Raw genomic sequence first — 15,533 nt, 5'->3', positions numbered from 1 at the left:
ATTCACAATGTACTGCTGATAATTATCCAGTGCTTCACAGGATCCCCTCAGATCGAAAGTTTTCAGAAGTCACTGAAATGGCATGGAGTTTAATTGTTATCCTCTATTCTTAAACTTTTTTTTTGCAATAAGAGTTGTAGATTTCAAGCTTTCTTGACTGAAGCACTACTTCAGATTTCTTTTCAAACATATAAATAGTGCAGGAGGTCAGAATTACTATAAGCAACCTCACTGGCCGATAATAGTTACATTTATTTGTAGAATGTCAATCTTCTACAAATGCAATAGACTTTTGCAATTTATTTTAACATTTGTGACATTTCAGCTTCCACCTGTAATTCCATGTGTAGACCCCAATTTGTATTTCAGTAACTTGTAATAATTTTATTACAGGAGATGATAAAACCTGTCTGTTACTTCCTGGTGAGCTGTATATGAGAATTGTATGCTTAGCCTGCTGATGTCATTGTTTCTTGCCATGGAATATATTAAAGTTGCAGATGTGAAAATCCACACCACAATATATTGGTAAATCTTTATCAGCAAGTTATTTAAAGTCAATAGAAAAAGTGTCACACTTTACTACTAATGGCAAAATTCAGAACATTACATGGCATAAATCATACTATAAAGAATGCGCTACTCAATCACAATAAATAATATGCATTCAAAAAGTCAAGGAATGAGAACAATTTGGCCGAAATCTATAAAGTAAGTGAAATTTTTTCTCATCAGGATTAAAAATCACATTAATGCATTAGAAGATTTTTTTGTAAATCTTTTTTAAAAATATGTGCCAAATATAAAAGTGAAGAGACTTTGGCATATCAAGACTAAACCTCAATAACAATAATTCTTTTGAATTAAAATATCTGGCAACATGGTGGCATCTTTACAAAAAGACAAAAAGAAAGAGGCAAAATCAAATGTATTTCAAAGTCCTGCAGACTGAAAAGTAGTAGTCATAAAGAGGTACGAACTCTCACAATTTTCAGACCTTGACAAGGGATCACACAGGACAGTGAATTTGTTGTAGTCAGCTGGACTATGAAGCACACAGAACAACATCACCATATTTATGGGTCTTTAAAGTTACTATATAAACCACACAGATTAAGCTTTTTATGTACTTAGTTTGAAACAAATTAAGAACTCCTGCTCAAAAACATATTTGACCCATCCAGGTTCAGACAGTTTAGTTGGTCAGCAAAACTCAAAAGATTATGGATCATCCAACCATGTTCAGATACACTGTTAGAAGCTTAAATCTAACAAAACGGAGTTTGCCACCATAGTACATTTCTTAATTGTCTAGCTAGTAATAACTTATCCTTCAGATATTCACTTTAAGGGTTATCTGTCTTTTTGTGACTGGGATGAGAAGGGTTAAAAAGAAATATAGTTTTTCCTCAGATACTTTGATGACCAAGCAACTTCTCACTGCAGCAAATCAGTGACAAAAATCAATGAGGGAATACTCTCTTATTCTGTCCTGATCCAACTTTTTGTCCAAGATCCAGAATTTCATCCTGAATCATAGGCATGGGCCAAATGGAGATTTCTCCTGTTGCTGAAGAATTTTGAATAATGAGGTACAATTGTCTGAAAAATGTTATTCATAAATGAACTTTATTGGCACTTTTCAGTCACCAAACTGAATGAAGAAAAACTACATTTACTTTCAACCCCTCTCATCCCAGTCACAAAATAAAACAGATGCACCAGCCGATATCAACCAAGATCTTCAGGTTCTAATATGAGTCAAAACTGAAATTTGAAAGTTTCAAGAAATACATTTGAGATTCCATCTTTAGTTCTTCCATGGTACCATTTTCAGGGATGTCCATTACCATAACCTTTTGGCTTAGGTGATGACTAAAACAGACTAGAGCAATATTACCTACTGCTAAAAGAATTACCTTAATTCTGGACAGATGGACAAATGAATGGACAGACAAACAATCAATCAATCTTAGGACATCCCTGTCAATGTCACACATGAATGAACTATAGAAACTGACACGGCAAACAGTAATTTAGTTAATATATTGTACAAAGAAAGTGAAAAGTGGGATGACCAGTAGTTTCCAGCAGATCGTTTAACAAAGTATGTTTGTCTATTTTGTCTGTTGTGCTTTCATCACTTTAAATGTATGCAAGTAAACTTTGACTCAAACTGAAGTATTTCAAGCTTATGCCAAGATGTGATCCATTTCAAATAAAAAAAAGTCAATAAAAAAACAACAAAGATGAAACACTAGGTGAGAAATTCATCTTGATCATGACCAGGCATTTGGACAGTGCTTGCAAAATGAGATCCACCACACACACACACACACACACAAATAGTTGAGATGTAAATTACTAATTTAGCAGCCAGAAAAGTTGAAAATCAGTCCTATTTTTAAAAATATCTTGTGTCACAGAACAGTTGTTGTTAATTTCTTGAGGCTTCAAGTTTTTGGTGCTTTCTTTTATTATTTTGAATTGTCAAAGTCTACTGGGAGTGGTGTGGCTTGTGCTGAAGGTTTTAAAAGGTTCTACACAAACCAGTTTACTCCCAGACAAAGGTCAACTCGTAGGCATTTTGCTTGGATAAAGCTCGATTCAGAGAGAGAATGAATAGGGCTAGCAGAGCAGAACTAGCAGCTGTTAGGAGGGAAGTACTGAAGGAAAGGAAAAGACAACAACAACCTAGGAAGACACCATATGGCTGTGAAGAACCTATCAGAATGCAAAACTAGTAACAATGACTCCTATTCCCCATTCAACAACTACTTCACGCATCTTTATGGCTCCAATACAAAAATTAAAGCTACCACAAAACAATATCGCTAATGAAGCTGATAAATGAAATCATGTCAAATCATTTTTTAAAAAAGCGAACTAATCATCCTCATGCATTTCCTTACTGTCAATCTTCAGTGTGCCTTTTCCAGCCTTGGCATAGTCTTACGCCTGTGGCTACAATATGGTTTGTGGAAGGCTGTTGAGTTTGAGCAGAGGATACTGCAAATGCCCTTGGAGGACTATCGCGAGCAGCCATGAGCCTGAAAGAACTGACTCTATTTGGCCCCAATCTCAGTCTGGATTAGGGTACGAAAACCAAAGGCAAAGCATAATGGCAGGTTGTTGGCCAGAAGGTGAGGGTGAATAAATGAGGTCCCCCTGAAAGATGATGACAAGATATTCCCAAATGGAGCCAACTGTCACACCCATGGGCTAGCAGCTTGAACAATCCAAACAATTGGTGAATGAGAGAATGCTGAATTGCTGTGAGACAGCTTGTAAGCCTCTCTGCATACGATAGTACACCATCATCTTAGAAGCAGTTAAAGCTTGCGAGATAGAATTCTGAGCTTTCATTGCTGCAGAAATATTCCATGGCTTCTGATCATACTATGATGAAAACTATTAGCACAATTGGAACCATAAACAGACTTTAGTTAGCCACTGCTTCCATTCTAGAAAGGATGGCTCCAAGTTCTGCCCAAATTTGCTGCTGGGGCTTCTCTGCGCTGCATGACAGTAACTGCAAGATTTCTGGCAGGTATCCCCAAGCATTTTGCTATGCATACCCACCAGCAATTATCTGTGAACTGTCCCGACAATGTCCTCATTGAAGCTCTCTCTTACAGGAATGATATATGAGCATGTACTCCTGTAGCAAGCTAGCACCACCACTATCCTTGTTCTTTGCTCTGGCTGCAGTCCATTTGTGTTATCTGTTCCACTAAGTGTCTCTTGTCGATCTTATACAAATTTCTTATCAATCATGGTTCCAAGCAGCTACTCACGTCAAAACGCACTTTCACTTTAAGTACAATAGTTGAGTTTTAAGTGATACTTGCAAATCAAAACTTGGTCCCATACTGATGTATCAAGCCAATAAAGAACATATGAACATACAAATTAGAAACCGAGCAAATATCTGGGATTCTGAAGTCTGCTCTGCCATTCAATAAGGTTCCACAACCACTTCCATCTAGAAGGACAAGGGAAGCAGATACATGGGAACACCACCACCAGTAAGTTCTCTTTCAAGTCACTCGCTATCATGATTTGGAAATATATTACCTTTCCTTCAATGTGGCTGGGTCAAGATCCTTGAACTCCCACCCTAAGGGTATTGTCGGTAAACCTACAGCATATGGACTGAAGTGGTTCAAGGTGCAGCTCACCTTCACCTTCAAGTGCAACTAGGGATGGGCAAAAAATGCTGGCCAACGAGTGACGCCCACATCCCACGAGTAAATTTTTAAAAAATTATGTCTGATCTAATTATTCCAAACCCTGCCTACAATCAGTACCTTTTCAAGAATCTTGCAAGCAAGGTTAGAGCTCGCTGGACACTAATTATTAAAATAAGCCAGCAGCATCAAGTTGACATGCTGTTGCATTGTAATCATCAGACTCGGTTACTTGTGCTGTATGAACCCTGCACTTGTTCTCAGCGGTTTTCCAACCTACCTTCTTAATTTGGGAAAAAAACAAAATCAAGAGAAACATTTTTACCTTCAAATAAAATATTTTTGTTAAATAGAGGGAAGTGTTAATTTTAGAAACGTAATGTTTCTATTTAAAATTATGCTCAAGTATTCATCTATAAGCTATGCACAGATCTGTTGTTAATAATCCACATGATAGTGTTCATTCACCTGCTAACATCTTATAGGATCTCCAAAACTGAAACCAAGAGGTACAAGATTTATATTTGAAAGATGCCCACTGCTTTTATTAATAATTAGTTTCTTAAAAATGTTGTCAAAGAGAAAGTAGCCTCACATAATTTAAGAATGCTGTTAATAACTGGCTCCAAGGACACATGCATACAATAACTCCGTTCTTATGCTGCACTATTGTCTATTTCTAAGCGAGAGGCCTGGCTCCTCTTCCAGCTTGGTGTAATATCATCTCTGAAGAAGCTAAATTAGGAAACAATGTCTCGGCTCTTGTTGCACAGTGGTGGTATCCCTAGCTGTAAGGCACGATAGTCGCAACTGCTCCAGAAGTTGCAACAATATCTGAACAGATTAAACAAAGAATATGTGCAGACCATGATTTAATTAGAATTATCTATAATCAATACAGTAAGAGCTTTGTCATAGAGGTGTAATGTCCCTGCTACTAGTCAGGGGCCCAAGTCCACTTATCTAGAGTTGTGTAATAATACATCTGAAGAGGTTGTTTCATAATATCTACAATTAACTCAGTTTTTTTCATACTGTAAACAGAGACACATACACGCCAAATGCATTAAGTTGTAATGGCAGAGAAAAGAAACCTCCTTTTTGAAGATAGTATCTGATCCTGAGATGCATTTCCAAAGGATTAGCAACTCTCAGGTAAATATTGAGGGAAATCTTTCTTTGTTTTGGGAAATGTTTGCCAATGTTTGGTTTATGTTTGTTATATTTGTTCTAAAACACTGTAGAGGGAAAATAGCCCTAATTGTGCAACTGTTTTCATAAAATGTTTTGTTGACCGCTATGGTCATAAGTTTCTGATTCAATTCAACTTGATCTATAATTTTCACAGTGGAAACATTTATATACATTTTTAAAAATTCTTTGCAATGCTTAGACTAAGCTTAGAAAGCATTGCTGTTCATCATCAATCTCAAATCCCTAATAGCTGCTATTTTTATCCTTTACAACTATTTTATTTCTCTACAATTAACACTTCCACTTTAATTGCTTGTTTAGTTTCATTTTGTTCAATGGGTTATTTATCTGTAATTCATTTAATCAAATTTCCCAGTGAACTATAATGAGTGAAGTGGAGAAGAAGAAGTTTATTTTCAGTACCAATGAAGAATCATTGGACTTGAAACATTAACTCTGTTACTCTCCCCAAAGAGGATGGCAAATTGACTGAGTTCTCCAGCATTTTCTGTTTATAGTTCAAAATCTCGAGCATCCACACTATTTTTTCTTTCATTTATTTTCTATATACCTTAACTTAGCGAGTTGTGAGAAGATTTGTAGCTCAGGTTGAGGTTTTTGGTGTAGGTTTGCTCGCTGAACTCATGCACGTAATTTACAAAATACCGTGCAAGGACAATAACAAACAATACATTGGACAAACAGGCAGAAAACTAGCCACCAGGATACATGAACACCAACTAGCCACAAAAAGACATGACCCTCTCTCACTAGTATCCTCATGTCCGGATGAGAAAGGACACCACTTCGACTGGGAAAATACATACATCCTAGGACAAGCCAAACAAAGACATGCACGAGAATTCCTAGAAGTATGGCATTCCAACCAGAACTCTATCAACAAACACATCGATCTAGATCCCGTTTACCACCCCCTGAGAAAAGGAACAGGAAGTTACTTCACCATAGGAAATTACATCACCAACCCAAATATATAATTAGAAAGCAGGAAGTTTCAGCATTGCTTCGTATGTAGTCCATTGAAGATGTTACCTAGTAAGGTAATGAAACGTCTGGAAATGAACCTTTCAGCTCAGCGAGCAAACCTACATCCAATACCTTAACTAAAAAATTGCACCTGCTTAACAACTGATCTACATGGTAAGCAGCACTGCCAAAACTATAAGTAATCCAGAAGGTTGATCCGAAACTTCAAAGGAACTTTGAAACTTTGAAGGAAAGAACTAAACATTTGATAAAGCATTTGTAAAAAAATTGCTAATATGCCATAGATTGTACTTCAACAACAAACAAGCAGTGTTCAAAAGGGTGAACTGTATTAAAAACCTACCAATTGAATTGCATCTTTCAATTTGATTGGAGTGATGAGACAATGATACAAATCGCGAATCAGGCCTGCAGCTTTTAAGTTTGACAAATAAAGCCTTCTTCGAAGCACACATAAAGTAACGTACTCCCTTGAAAGTACCATCTGTACAGCCTACGTTTTCTTCTTCCTAAATAAAAGCAAAAATCTTAAACCATTTGAAACTAAGTACCAAGCTCTATATTCTTACATTCATGAGACCATACATATTAATTGATAAATATAACCAACTCATCTCTCATTAATGAGGTTCATTAAGTTAAGGAACTTTTTGTCATAGTTCAGTAAGGCTCTCATCTCTCAAGAGGACGTAGAGTCGAGTCCTGGTCCAGTTTTTACAGCACAAAATCTGGTTGACTCCCTAGCACAGAACTGTACTATCAGAGGTATCATTTTTCAGTAATGATGCTGAATTGAAAATCAATCAGCAAATCTCAGAACCATCTTAAAGACCCCACAGCACTAGTGGCCTGCTTTTCCTCAATCATCTAGTCATTATTGTGTTAGTATTTGTGGGATTTTACTGTGTGCAAATAGACTGCCATCTCTTGTCTGCGAAAGAGCCAATGGCTCAAATTTATTTGTTTAATGTGGCTCTTTATCCAGTTCTCTGCCCAAAGGCAGTTCTGGTCCATAACTCTGATGAACTGTGCTTCCAAATAAACTTGTGGACTATAACCTGGTGTTGTGTGATTTTTAGCTGTGAAGTCCAGTATCCAGCTCAGCCCAAACGGTATTGAACTCCTTGCTGTTGACACCAAACAGATCCACACTAGCTATTCTGCCAAGGAATTGGAATTGCTTGGGCACAAGCACTTTTACATACATTTTGTAGCCCAAAGGTACGAACAGTGTTCATAGAGGTTCCAATTTTGTTTCCATTACACGGCTGACCAGGAATCTCTCCTGCACTTACTACCTGGTGCTAGCTCATGTTGGAAGGACCAACAGGTTTATATTCAGCTAGTATGGGTACATTATCAATACACATCCTTTTGTGATCAAGTCCTGGATTGGAACTTGAACCCAGACGTTCATGCTGAGCTAAAGGGATAGTACACACTGGGCCTAGATGCAAGTTGGTTGTTTAGGTCTCAGTCCGCTATTAAGCTTGGAAGTTGGTTGGGGGTGAAATTGGAGTCTGATTTCAGAAATTCAAAATTCTTTCCAACCCACCCATTTTGTACATTTAAATTCACACCCAGGTTTCTCCAAGCTAAAATATGCATGTTTTTATTATAAGACAAACAATGTGAAGTTTAGAATGTGCTCCCTAAGAAAGAAAATTCCATTTAGCTTTATTTCCATTATACTTACAAGTTCAAGTCCAGCTATTTGTTCATTAACTCCTAAAGGTTGCCCAATCCAACGAATTACTCCATAGAGAGGATGATTTTCCTTCACTTGCACCAACGATCCTATTTCCAAACTGGGCTGCTCTATCATTGATACTCCTCCTGGTTCAGCATCTTGGTTTGCACCAGTATTCACATCCATCATTACTGATTGGACAGACAAGGAAAGGGTATGACCTATGCTTCCATTTACATTGGGTTTCTTGGTAAGGCTGAAAGGCAACGAATGGAATTTGTTTTCATTTGAAAGGGAAGCTTGAAGAGATGATGTTGTGGGTGGTGACTGACTCAACTTGGAGTGTGCGTCTACTAGTGATGTTACTGTATCTTCACTTCCTGTAAGTAAATAACATTGAGCTAAAATAAATATTTCCAGTCAAGAATACCAATGCAAAAAGCAACAGCAATATTGTAAGATGGTGATCATCTTTTTAATGTGACTCAATAAAATGGTCATCAGTTATAGAATTAAAGAACTGTCACAGTCAGGAGGCTGCCATTCAGTCCATCATGTTTATGTACAGATGGTTTACCTCCCTTGATTAAAATTTTAATTTAGAATAGCACTGGCCTTGACACGGGAAATGAAAATTACCGTGGGAGGACATTGTTGGTTTCTATTTAATACCTGGATCAATTATATATTTGTCCAAATTCTCCTGTCAGAGGTAACTTTGTAGCTCACAAATGATAATCAAATGGAATGATTTATGACCTATATTTATTCAGTAGTTTGTTTTTATATTTAAAAACTTTATCACAATATTAGCTAACTAATATTCAGCAACTTGAGCAGCACCAAACAGTAAGACTCAAATGAAGAAAGTTCCACTTCCATTGAATCAGTGCAACTTTATAAGCTTTAATCATTTAAGTACTTGCAGTCAGCTTATTAAAATGGCAATGGAAAGTAGCTGTTACAAGATGGCACAATATGAAGAAAAGTAACAAGTAAGACTAAAATGAAAAAAAAGTGTTGAACATGAAGCAGAATTGCAGACTTAGGTGTCACATCATCCTACTCAAAGCAATTCAAAATGTAGTTAGTTATTTTGATATGGAGTACAAGTCCATATTAGCAGAGATAAAAAGATTTAGCTTAATCATAAGAAACATCAAATGACAATATTATGTAAATTAGGTTTTGAGAATTGCATATAATACTGTTAGTTGTGGCCAAACTAATCTTTAAAACAGTTCCAGCATAACTTCCCTGCTCTTAAATTCTATACCTCTGTTAATAAAGCCAAGCATCCCAAATGACTTCATGATCACTTTATTTATCTGTCCTGCTACCTTAAGGAACTGATGGGCATGCACTTCAATGCCCCTCTGATCCTCAGTGCTTCCCAGTGTCCTACCATTACTTGGTTTGTCCTGCCCAGGTGCATCACTATGAATTCCATTTGCCACTGTTCAGTCCATCTATATAATCCTGAAATGCAAGGTTATTCTCCTCACTATTTACCACTGACCAATTTTCATATCCACAAACTTCCTGATCAACCCTCATACATCAAAGCCTAATATCATGTACATACATATATGTCAGTCCTGATAGAACGTGAGAGTTCTTTTCTTGTACAATCTCACAATTCTAAAGAAAATAGCCGCACCATTTAAACTAATGGAGCCAGAATAGCATTAAAGCCAATACAGGTAAGAAAACTTTGTGTTTTACAAATAACAGTCTAAATTCTTCAATAGCATTAAAGCCAATTCACATTGAAGAAATGCACATTATAGTTGAACCAAATTTGCTACAAATAGCAAGGACAAACAATAACACCACCACTGATCTATTTTTCCAGTCACAAAAAAACACCTCTGGATCATTGTTCTGTTTACTGCCACTCAGCCAATTCTGGATCCAATTAGCCAAATTCCTTTGGATCCTATGGGGTCTTATTCTCACTATCAGTTCATTATGATCAAGTTGGTCACACATGACTCCTCTTAAAAACAAAACATGCTTACTATTCTTGATTAATCATTGTCTCTTCAAGTGCTTGCGATAGTTTGCCCACAACTGAGGTTAGACTGACTAGCCTATAGAATCCTAGATTATCCCTTTCTCCCTTCTTGAATAATGGTACCACGAGGTATTCATTTCGAAGCCTACCTATACAGTTCAGCACCCCACACAAATTACCACTATGGTCCTTAGTGGGTCCTCCTCTTTCCATAGTTATCATTTTAGCCTTAAGATAACTGAGGAATTTTCTTTATTTTACCTGCTATTATCCTTTCTTACCTATTTTTTGCTTTAACATTTGATACAAATCTTTTGCAAAGCTAAAATTAATTTTAAAGTGTAAATAAAAGCAGAATACTGCAGATACTAGCAATCCTAAATTAAAAACAAAGTGCAAAATGCAAGAAAAACACAGCAGGTCTAGCCACATCTATTCTGAAGATGATAGTCATACTGGACTTAGAGGAGCTGTTTCTCTCTCCATAGATGCTGCCAGCCCTGCTGAGTTTCTCCAGCACCTTGTTTTTATTTAAAATGTCAAACTCTGAAGTAAAGATGGATAGGAGCATAGCAACTTGATGAATTACTGCTGTAACAAAGTTGACTTTTATGAAAATAACACCAATATCATGCAAAATTGTAACCAAATTGTTACAAATATAACAGTAGCAATGAGTGAATTGCATTATTTCAGAAAACAGATGATGATGATTGCTGATTTCCAAGTTCATTACCTTCATCAATATACCATGTACTTTTTGATTTTTGTGGATCAGTAGATGCACCATTTAACGTGCAACGTAATTCAGATCGGTTCCTATTATGCCCTGGAGATTTTCCCGATTGTGAAACAAGTCCTGTTGACAACAAAATTCAACAAAAGTTCAAAGGACAATTCATTCAGTCAAAGCACGACATGGAAGGGCAAGTACAGTTCTTATTAATTTTAATTACAAGACCTAATTTTGGAAACAATCAGCTCTGTAACTGATAAAAGCAAATTGAAGAGGCAAATAATAAACATAATGAAGCAAATCACTGTCTCGTTAACACAGAACAAAAGACAATTATTTATAGTATTTCTAGCTTTGCAAAAGTGCACCGGATTTTATTCATAGGAGGTGACCATCACTAGTTTTGGCCACTATTTATTGCACCTCTCTAGTTGGCCTTCAGAAAAGTGGAACTGAACTGCCTTCTTCAGGTGGTGCAGTCCATTTTGTGTAGGTGGAGTTATTATGCGGTTTTGAGAGGGGATTTCAGCATTTTTACTCACTGACACTGAAGGTATAGCAACAGATCTCCAAGCCAGGATGCTGAGCGGCTTCGAGGAGAACTTTCAGGTTGTGGTGTTCCCATGTATCAACTGCTGTTGTCCTTCTAGATGATTATGCATCATGAGTGTGGAAGGTGTAGTCCAAGGAGTCTGGTAAAGTGTTGCAATTCATCTTGTAGATGGTACACACGATGGCTACAGATTGTCAGTGGTGAAGGGAATGAATACTTCTGGGTGCAATGCCAAACAGGTAGGTTGTATTGTCCTGAATGTGGTCAAGCTTTGTCTCTGTTTGGATCTGCACTCTAAGCAAATGGAGAGTACTCCATCACACACCTGCTGTGGGCCTTGTAGATGGTGACCAGGCTTTGTGGAGTCAGGAAGTGAATTATTTGCTGCAGGTAGCCTCGGACTTGCTCACAGCCACAATACTTGTATAGCTAGTCCAGTTCAGTTTCAGGTCAATTGTAACCCTCAGTGTGGAAAATGGAGTATTCTGTAATGGGATTGCTAATAGATGTCAAGGAGTGATGGTTAGATTCTCTCTTGTTAGAGACAGTAACTGCCCTACACTTGTGTGGGATATATTGATATCAAAGCATAACCTTACATAACTGCAATCAGATACTGACAAAAAAAAACTAGATCAGGAACAAATGTTACCCTTTTTGGGTTGCTAATTCAGTATGGTTTTGGATTATAGGAAGTCAAATATTTCTAGATTTTAAAAAAAAACACAAATTCAGGTGCCTCTTTAAACAAAATCATGTGTAAAATGTATGAAATTTAACAGAAGCTTTAAAAACAAAAGTCTTTGCATGCTCATCAGTTTTATACAAATTTTAGACAGAATCACAAAATAATTATGACAAAGAATGCCGTTCATCCAACATTAATTGACCCAATATGAATTAATCCATATATAAAAGACCATAAGGGTACACATTGCAGCATCCGTTTCATGAATCAAATATGATAATACGATTACAACATAAATTTCAATTGGATTCCAATTCAATTCAGATTAGATTGCCAAGACAGCACACACTGAAGACTCTTTTGATTTTGATCCACAGGTTGCACAGAGCTACTTACAATCAAAACTGGGATATAGCAATTGGTCCTTGTGCCAGTGGCCTAAAGAAAGGAGACAAAAAGAAACTAAAGTGCCTGTTCCTGCAGGAAGGAGAAAGTGAGGACAGCAGATGCTGGTGATCAGAGTCGAGAGTGTTGCTGGGAAAGCCCGGCAGGTCAGGCAGCATCCGAGGAGCAAGAGAATCAACATTTCGGGCATAAGCCCTTCATCAGGAATGAGGCTTGTGGACTGGGGTTGAAATATAAATGGGAGGACGTTTGGGGTGGTTAGCTGAGAAAGCGAAAGGTGGATGAAGGGGAGGCAGGTAGTGATATGTCAGATGGGGGAGTGATGGACAGGTTCAGAGGGCAGTGCCGAGTTGGAGGCTTGGGTGGGATAATGCGGTGGGGGGGTTGAAACGAAGCAGCTGTTGAAATCCACATTTATCCTGTGTAGTTGCAGGGTCTCAAGGCAGAATATGAGACATTCCTCCTCCAGACATTGGGTGGTATCAATTTGGTGGTGGAGGAGGCCCAGGACCTGCATGTTCTTGATGGAGTGGGAGGGGGAGTTGAAGTGTTCAGCCACGGGGCGCTGGGGTTGATGGGTGCGGGTGTCCCAGAGATGTTCTCTGAAACGATCCACAAGAAGGCATCCTGCTTCCCTAATGTAGACAGGAGACCACACAGAGTGCAACGGATGCAGTAAATAACATTGGTAGAGGTACAGATAAATTTCTAACAGATGAGGGAGGATCCCTTGGGGCCTTGGACAGAAATGAGGGGAGTGGTGTGTACGCAGGCTTTGCAGGAGTGGGGTGTGGGCTGGTGGGAGGCGTGGACCTGACTAGGGAGTCAAGGGAATGGTCTCTCCAGAACGCTGATTGGGGTAAGGAGGGAAATATATCTTTGGTGGTGGGATCTGTTTGGAGGTGGAAGAGTGGTGGAGGATGATGCAATGTATGCAGAGGTTGATGGGGTGGAAGATGAGGATCGAGGGGTTCTGTCCTTGTTGCAGTGGGAAGGGGTGGGGTTCAAGGGCAGTGGTGCGTGAAGTAGAGGAAATGCATTGGAGGGCATCGTCAACCAAGTGGAAAGGGAAGCTGCAATAGTGGAAGGAGGAAGCCATCTGCAACTTTGAGGTAGAATCTTGGGGTCATCCTGGGATCATGGGCGGCGGAGCCTGAGGAATTGGGGATAAGGAATGGAGTTTTTACAGGAAGTAGGGCAGGAGGAGGTGTAGTCTAGGTAGCTGTGGGAGTTAGTGGGCTTGTAGTGGATGTCTGTTCTTAAGTCAGTCATCGGAGACGGAGAGGTCCAGGAAGGGGAGAGAGGTGTCAGAGATGGTCCAGGTGAATTTGAGTACTGGATTAGTGGTGCTGGAAGAGCACAGCAGTTCAGGCAGCATCCAACGAGCAGCGATTTCGCTGCTCGTTGGATGCTGCCTGAACTGCTGTGCTCTTCCAGCACCACTAATCCAGTATTTGCTTTCCAGCATCTGCAGTCATTGTTTTTACCAGGTGAATTTAAGGTCAGGGTGGAAGGTGTTGGTAAAGTTGATGAGCTGTTCAACCTTGTGGTAACACGAGGCAGCTCCAATGCAATTATTGATGTAACGGAGAAACAGTGGGAGGGTGATGCCGGTGTAACTGAAGATGATGGACTGTTCCACGTATCCAACAAACGGGCAGGCATAGCAGGGTCCCATACGGGTGAGATGGCTATCCCTTTGTTTTGGAGGATGTGGCAGGATTGAAAGGAGATGTTGTTGAGAGGGAGGACCAGTTCAGCCAGGTGGGTGAGGGTATAGGTGGAAGGGTACTGGTTGGGACAGTGTGAGGGGAAGAAACCTTCATTGTGGTGGATCAATGTGTCTCCAAGCCCTCCGTTTCTTCCTTTCTTTCTGGCTGGCTGTACTGGCCCTCACCCTCAACAACTTCTCCTTTCAAATCTGCACATTGGAGAGACAGGACACCTTCTTACGGATCGTTTCAGAAAACATCTGGGATACCTATGCCCACCAACCCCACTGCCCCTCTCAGTCAAGGATATTCAGGCCCTGGGCCTCCTAAACCGCCAAACCGTTACCACCAGACACCTGGAGGAAGAACACCTCATATTCCGCCTTACAACCCTGTAACCACACAGGATAAATGTGGATTTTAACACAGTTTCCTCATTTCCCCTCCCCCCACATAATCCCAATCCCAAGCCTCCAACTCGGCATCAGCCTCCGGACCTGTCCATCACTCCCCCCTCCCCCAAAGAAAATCCAAGTAGCTCCTTGGATGTTACTTGATCTGCTGTGCTCCTGAAGGAAGTCTCTTTTGTATTTGGTTGTTTCCACTTCAGATACACAAGATTCCATTCTAGAAGATAATATTGTATCAGCATTTCCAGTATCCTATACAGAGGTGATGGTTTAAATAAATGATTTAGAATACATAAATGTTGGCTTCACAGGGAACTGTTTGATGAAGAATGTATGTTCATATTGTGGAACAGAAATAAAACACTGCGTTACCTTTATTCTTTGATCTGCTGCTGACATTTGAAGAGATCTTTTCATTAATACCTCTCGATGCAAAGTTTTGTTTCAGTGGCCGTGTTTCTGAGGTGTCTGCAATATTTGCACAGGATGCAATTAGCATAACAAGTTTCTTCAACACAGGCTTGCTTTTTATCAGCAAATATAAATCAGCTTTCAGACCTACAAAGCTGCCCACTCCAGAACAAAATAATATATTTCTGTCAGCAATGTGCCCAAGTAATGTCAAAATCTAAGCTTGCTCCTCTCACAGAGTAGCACACTCAGATGTACAGTTTCTATTCGATCATAAAAATCTCATTCCAACAAATTCCATTAAGCCCAAATTTTTGTCTGACATTTCAAACTACATAAAAACACTAGGAGGAGGAAAAAATGTCCTTGGATAGGCATTTGCACCCCATGGGTAGCAGGGGTATTTGAATGACCACCTACCAGAGTATAGTCAACCCTACCTGTCCTTTTGTAAGGCCCAAGTCCAGATGGCCCAGCTGGAATAGCTAGTCAGCACGATGGCCAAAAATTGACTCATTC

At 39.1% G+C, this 15,533-nt stretch overlaps 1 protein-coding gene across 2 annotated transcripts in view; it reads right to left on the bottom strand.

The window, feature by feature from the left end:
- The window catches only part of cyld (cylindromatosis (turban tumor syndrome)), a 69,165-nt gene that overhangs the window by 35,005 nt on the left and 18,627 nt on the right, over positions 1-15,533 (bottom strand). For both annotated transcript variants that reach the window (XM_072547341.1, XM_072547340.1), the window contains exons 5-8: positions 14,976-15,071; positions 10,836-10,958; positions 8,089-8,462; positions 6,736-6,901 (exon numbers count right to left, since the gene is read on the bottom strand). In XM_072547341.1, the coding sequence (XP_072403442.1) occupies positions 6,736-6,901; positions 8,089-8,462; positions 10,836-10,958; positions 14,976-15,071 (759 nt within the window). The remainder of the gene's footprint in view (positions 1-6,735; positions 6,902-8,088; positions 8,463-10,835; positions 10,959-14,975; positions 15,072-15,533) is intronic.

Source organism: Chiloscyllium punctatum, chromosome 26 (genome assembly GCF_047496795.1).
Source record: "Chiloscyllium punctatum isolate Juve2018m chromosome 26, sChiPun1.3, whole genome shotgun sequence".
Taxonomy (NCBI): domain Eukaryota; kingdom Metazoa; phylum Chordata; class Chondrichthyes; order Orectolobiformes; family Hemiscylliidae; genus Chiloscyllium; species Chiloscyllium punctatum.
Note: the sequence above shows the minus strand (reverse complement) of the source record. Positions and strands in the feature narration are given on the sequence as shown.